This window comes from Coturnix japonica, unplaced genomic scaffold (assembly GCF_001577835.2).
Source record: "Coturnix japonica isolate 7356 unplaced genomic scaffold, Coturnix japonica 2.1 chrUnrandom516, whole genome shotgun sequence".
Taxonomy (NCBI): domain Eukaryota; kingdom Metazoa; phylum Chordata; class Aves; order Galliformes; family Phasianidae; genus Coturnix; species Coturnix japonica.
This window is the reverse complement of record NW_015439903.1, coordinates 66,076-71,860: the sequence shown is the minus strand read 5'-3', so window position 1 is coordinate 71,860 and position 5,785 is coordinate 66,076. Positions and strand designations below refer to the sequence as shown.

The window sequence follows — 5,785 nt, the reverse complement described above, 5'->3', positions numbered from 1 at the left end:
TTATGGGGTTATTATGGGGTTATTATGGGGTTATTATGGGGTTGTTATGGGGTTATTATGGGGTTATTATGGGGTTGTTATGGGGTTGTTATGGGATATGGGGTTATTATGGGGTTGTTATGGGGTTATTATGGGGTTATTATGGGGCCACTATGGGGTTAATGGGACTCTATGTGGTGTCTATGGGGTTAATGGGACCCTATGGGGTCTCTGTGCTGTTAATGGGACTCTATGGGGTCTCTATGGGGTTAATGGGACTCTATGGGGTCTCTATGGGGTTAATGGGACTCTATGGGGCCACTATGGGGTTAATGGGACTCTATGGGGTCTCTATGGGGTTAATGGGACTCTATGGGGCCTCTATGGGGTTAATAGGACTCTATGGGTCTCTATGGGACCACTATGGGGCCAAGTGTTCTCTATGGGGCCACTATGGGGTTAATGGGACTCTATGGGGTTATTATGGGATATGGGGGTTATTATGGGGTTGTTATGGGGTCGTTATGGGGTTATTATGGGGTCATTATGGAGTTGTTATGGAGTCGTTATGGGGTTATTATGGGGTTGTTATGGGGTTATTATGGGGTTATTATGGGATCATTATGGGGTTGTTATGGGGTTATTATGGGGTTATTATGGGGTTATTATGGGGTTATTATGGGTCTCTTCCAGGTGTCCGTTCCCGCTGTGACCCCCCCCCGAATCCCCCCCCAACAACCGCCCAGCTCGGTCCATGAGGGCCCCGCTCACAGGTACCAGCGACCCCATAAACCCCCCCACCCCCTTATTACCCCATATATCCCAATGGTAATACCCCCTTATTACCCCACATACCCCCTTATTACCCCATTCATCCCATTCTTACCCCATACACCCCCTTATTACCCCATACACCCCCTTATTACCCCACACACCCTTTATTACCCCATACAACCCCTTATTACCCCATATATCCCAATGGCAATACCCCCTTATTACCCCACCCAACCCCTTATTACCCCCCACACCTTCTTATTACCCCACATACCCCATATACCCCAACCCCACCTAATCTCCCCCTATTCTCCCCCATTATCCCCCCCAGGTTCGTCGCTCGGGGATGGCAGCGGTGGAGGTATCGGACCCGGCTCACAGCCGGTCCCTGTTGTTGGAGCTGAACCAACAACGGCTCCGGGGTCAGTTCTGCGACGTCACCCTCATCGCCGGCGACACCAAATTCCGGGCCCATCAAAACGTATTGGCCGCCTGTAGCCCCTATTTCAGACAGGCCTTAGGGGAGGCCGCCTGTTGTCGGCAGGTGACGGTGTTGGAGCTGCCCGGGGTACAGGCAACGGTGTTGGCCGACGTCCTCAACTTCATCTACAACGCTCAGCTGGCTGTGCCGTCTGCGGACGTAGCCCATGAGTTGGGGGCTGTAGGACGACGGTTGGGTATCGCCACCCTACAAGGGCTGGAGGGTCAAGAGAAGGTTGGTTGGAGTCCTCCAACAGTCGGAGACATCAACATTGACAACAACGGGACTGTCACTATTGATGGCAATAAAGGAACGGCTGTAGCCCATGAGTTGGGGGCTGTAGGCCGACAGTTGGGTATCACCACCCTACAAGGGCTGGAGGATCAACAGAAGGTTGGTTGGAGTCCTCCNAGTTGGGGGCTGTAGGCCGACAGTTGGGTATCACCACCCTACAAGGGCTGGAGGATCAACAGAAGGTTGGTTGGAGTCCTCCAACAGTCGGAGACGTCAACGTTGACAACAAAGAAGGACCAGCTGTAGCCCATAAGTTGGGGGCTGTAGGCCAACGGTTGGGTATCGCCACCCTACAAGGGCTGAAGGATCAACAGAAGGTTGGTTGGAGTCCTCCAACAGTCGGAGACATCAACATTGACAACAACGGGACTGTCACCATTGATGGCAATAAAGGAACGGCTGTAGCCCATGAGTTGGGGGCTGTAGGCCAACGGTTGGGTATCACCACCCCACAAGGGCTGGAGGATCAACAGAAGGTTGGTTGGAGTCCTCCAACAGTCGGAAACAACATTGACAGCAACATCTCCATTGACAACAACGGGACTGTCACCATTGATGGTAACGAAGGAACGGCTGTAGCCCATAAGTTGGGGGCTGTAGGCCGACAGTTGGGTATCACCACCCTACAAGGACTGGAGGGTCAGCAGAAGGTTGGTTGGAGTCCTCCAACAGTCGGAGACGTCTCCATTGACAACAACGTCTCCATTGACAACAACGGGACTGTCACCATTGATGGTAACAAAGGAACGGCTGTAGCCCATAAGTTGGGGGCTGTAGGCCGACAGTTGGGTATCACCACCCTACAAGGGTTGGAGGGTCAGCAGAAGGTTGGTTGGAGTCCTCCAACAGTCGGAGACGTCAACACTGACAACAAAGAAGGACCAGCTGTAGCCCATAAGTTGGGGGCTGTAGGCCGACGGTTGGGTATCACCACCCTACAAGGGCTGGAGGATCAACAGAAGGTTGGCTGGAGTCCTCCAACAGTCGGAGACGTCTCCATTGACAACAACGTCTCCATTGACAACAACGGGACTGTCACCATTGATGGTAACGAAGGAGCAGCTGTAGCCCATGAGTTGGGGGCTGTAGGCCGACAGTTGGGTATCACCACCCTACAAGGGTTGGAGGGTCAACAGAAGGTTGGTTGGAGTCCTCCAACAGTCGGAGACGTCACCACTGACAACAGCGTCTCCATTGACACCAACGTCTCCATTAACAACAAAGAAGGACCAGCTGTAGCCCATGAGTTGGGGGCTGTAGGCCGACAGTTGGGTATCACCACCCTACAAGGGCTGGAGGATCAACAGAAGGTTGGTTGGAGTCCTCCAACAGTCGGAGACATCACCATTGACAACAACGTCTCCATTGACACCAATGACGGACCAGCGGCCCCGGTTGACCTGTCGACGTGCGGCTGTCGGCCCGGTGAGGTGACGGGGACGGGGTCAGCGCAGCCACCAACAGCAGAGGCTGCGGTTGTGTCGCCGGGTGTAACGTCACCGGGTGTCACCTCATTGGGTGTCACATCACCGGGTGTCACCTCATTGGGTGTTACTTCACCAGGTGTAGCCTCATTGGGCGTCACATCGCCGGGTGTCACCTCATTGGGTGTCACATCGCCGGGTATAGCCTCATTGGGTGTAGCATCGCCGGGTGTCACCTCATTGGGTGTCACATCGCCGGGTGTAGCCTCATTGGGTGTCACATCACCAGGTGTAGCCTCATTGGGTGTTACTTCACCAGGTGTAGCCTCATTGGGTGTCACATCACTGGCTGCCACCTCATTGGGTGTAGCGCCACCGGGTGTAGCATCGCTGGGTGTCACCTCATTGGCTGTAGCCTCACCAGGTGTCGCCTCATTGGGTGTCACCTCATTGGGTGCCACCTCATTGGGTGTAGCACCTCCGGGTGTAGCCTCATTGGCTGTAGCCTCGCCGGGTGTAGCCACACCGGGTGTAGCCTCATTGGGTGTCACCTCATTGGGTGTCACCTCATTGGCTGTAGCCTCACCGGGTGTAGCCTCATTGGGTGTCACCTCATTGGGCGTCACCTCATTGGGTGTATCCTCATTGGGTGTCACCTCATTGGGTGTATCCTCACCAGGTGTCGCCTCATTGGGCGTCACCTCATTGGGCGTCACCTCATTGGGTGTCACCCCATTGGGTGTCACCTCCCCAGGTGTAGCCCTATTGGGTGTCCCCTCCCCAGGGTTGTCCTCCCCCGGTGTAGCATCCCCCGTCTCCACCTCCCCGTCCCATTTACGATGTGGGTTGTGCGGCCGGGTGTTCGGCACCGCCGCAGCCCTGGGGTTACACACCAAACTACACCGCGCCCGGCGCGGTTTGGCCTGTCGGCATTGTGGGAAGAGCTTCATCCACGTCAAGAGGCTCCAGACACACGAGGTGTTGTGTGAGAAGGAGGGGGGGGACGTGGACGGCGCCGCCGGCACAACCGGGATCGATACAAACAGAATGGATACAACCGGAATCGATGATGGACCAACCGGGATGGATGGTAAAACCGGGATTGATGGTGGTAGAACTGGGATTGATGGTGGTAGAACCAGAATGGATGGTACAATCGGGATTGATGATGGTAGAACTGGAATTGATGATGGTAGAACCGGAATTGATACAACCGGAATTGATGGTAGAACCGGAATCAATGGTAGAACCAGAATCAATGATGGTACAACCAGAATTGATACAACCGGAATCGATGGTAGAACCAGAATCGATGGTAGAACCAGAATTGATGGTGGTAGAACCAGAATCAATGATGGTACTACCAGAATTGATGATACAACCGGAATCAACGATGATCCAACCGGAATCGATGATTGTACAACCAGAATCAATGATGGTCCAGCCAGAATCAATGATGATCCAACCAGAATCAATGATGGTCCAGCCAGAATTGATGGTAGAACCGGAATTGATACAACCGGAATCAATACAACCGGGATTGATGGTCCAACCACAACGGTGCCGCCGACACCGCCACAAGCACCGCCAACCCCCCAACCTCCAAGCAAGAAAGCCTTGCTCTTAAGGCACCGAGCGTTGGAGGTGGCCGAGATGGAGCGCGTTGAACCAACGTCCGTCGGTGCCGAAGGGGACAAGCGTGGCACGGTGTATCTGTGCGCCGTGTGTCAACGCTCCTACGTCACCTTATCCAGCTTAAAGAGACACGCCAACGTGCACTCGTGGCGCCGGCAGTACCCGTGTCGGTACTGCGACAAGGTGTTTGCGTTGGCCGAGTATCGCACCAAACACGAGGTCTGGCATACGGGCGAGCGCCGCTATCAGTGCGTCTTCTGTTGGGACACCTTCGTCACCTATTACAGCCTCAAGGCTCATCAAAAGGCTCTACACGGCATCAACCCCGGCCTCATCGCCTCCGAAAAGACCCCAAATGGGGGATATAGGCCCAAACTCAACGCCCTCAAGCTCTACCGGCTGTTGCCGATGCGGGCGCACAAGCGGCCGTATAAGACCTACAGCCAGAGCTTGATGGGTGACGACCTCCAACAACAACCGGCTGCTTTTGTCACCCCACAACCAGAGCCGGCCTCGGTTATCGCCTATGGGAGACCCTCGGCCTATGGGAGACCCTCGGCCTATGGGAGACCCCCAGCTTCCGTCATTGTCCACAGCGGTGCCGCAACAGCCGCAGCCACAGCCACAACCACCACAACCACCACCGTCATCGCCTACAATGGCACGACCATCCAACCCAACTCTCCACCAATGAAGCCAATGAAGAAGCAAGTGTTGCTCGACTACTACGAGGCCCAACGCGCGGCGGCGGCGACGACGGCGACGGTCACCGACCCGGTTCCGGTGACGCCAACACCCGGCGTAACCACAAGCACCGGCCGTACCATGACCTACGTAGCCAAACCGGCTTATGTGGGGAGCGGTGGGGAGAGCCGGGCCGCCCCGTTGTGCCAAATCACCGTCCGCATCGGGGAGGAGGCCATCGTCAAACGACGCATCTCCGAGACCGACCTCCGCCTACAGCCAGACGGCGTCACCGCCACCACAACCGGAGCCGTGTCCTCGTCATCGCCGTCATTGAGACCACGGGACAGCGCCGAGGAGGACAGTGATGGCGAGGACAGGTTGTGGCGGCCATATTACAGCTACAAACCCAAGAGGAAAGCCAACGGCGGTAACAACACCGCCACCAAAGGGAGGAAGGCGACAAGATGGCGGCGGCCGCTGAAGGCTCTGAGATGGGGGGGGGATGGGGAAG

General features: G+C 55.6%; 1 protein-coding gene across 1 annotated transcript in view; it reads left to right on the top strand.

Annotated features, from left to right (window-relative positions):
• LOC107307232 (mucin-19-like) overlaps positions 1-5,781 on the top strand; it is a gene marked incomplete at its 3' end in the record, with an annotated part of 10,930 nt that extends 5,149 nt beyond the window's left edge. Inside the window, exons 2-4 of the mRNA XM_032441728.1 lie at positions 673-752; positions 1,085-1,631; positions 1,715-5,781. Of these exons, the coding sequence (XP_032297619.1) occupies positions 1,100-1,631; positions 1,715-5,781 (4,599 nt within the window). The remainder of the gene's footprint in view (positions 1-672; positions 753-1,084; positions 1,632-1,714) is intronic.
• Between the last annotated feature and the right edge of the window lie 4 nt (positions 5,782-5,785).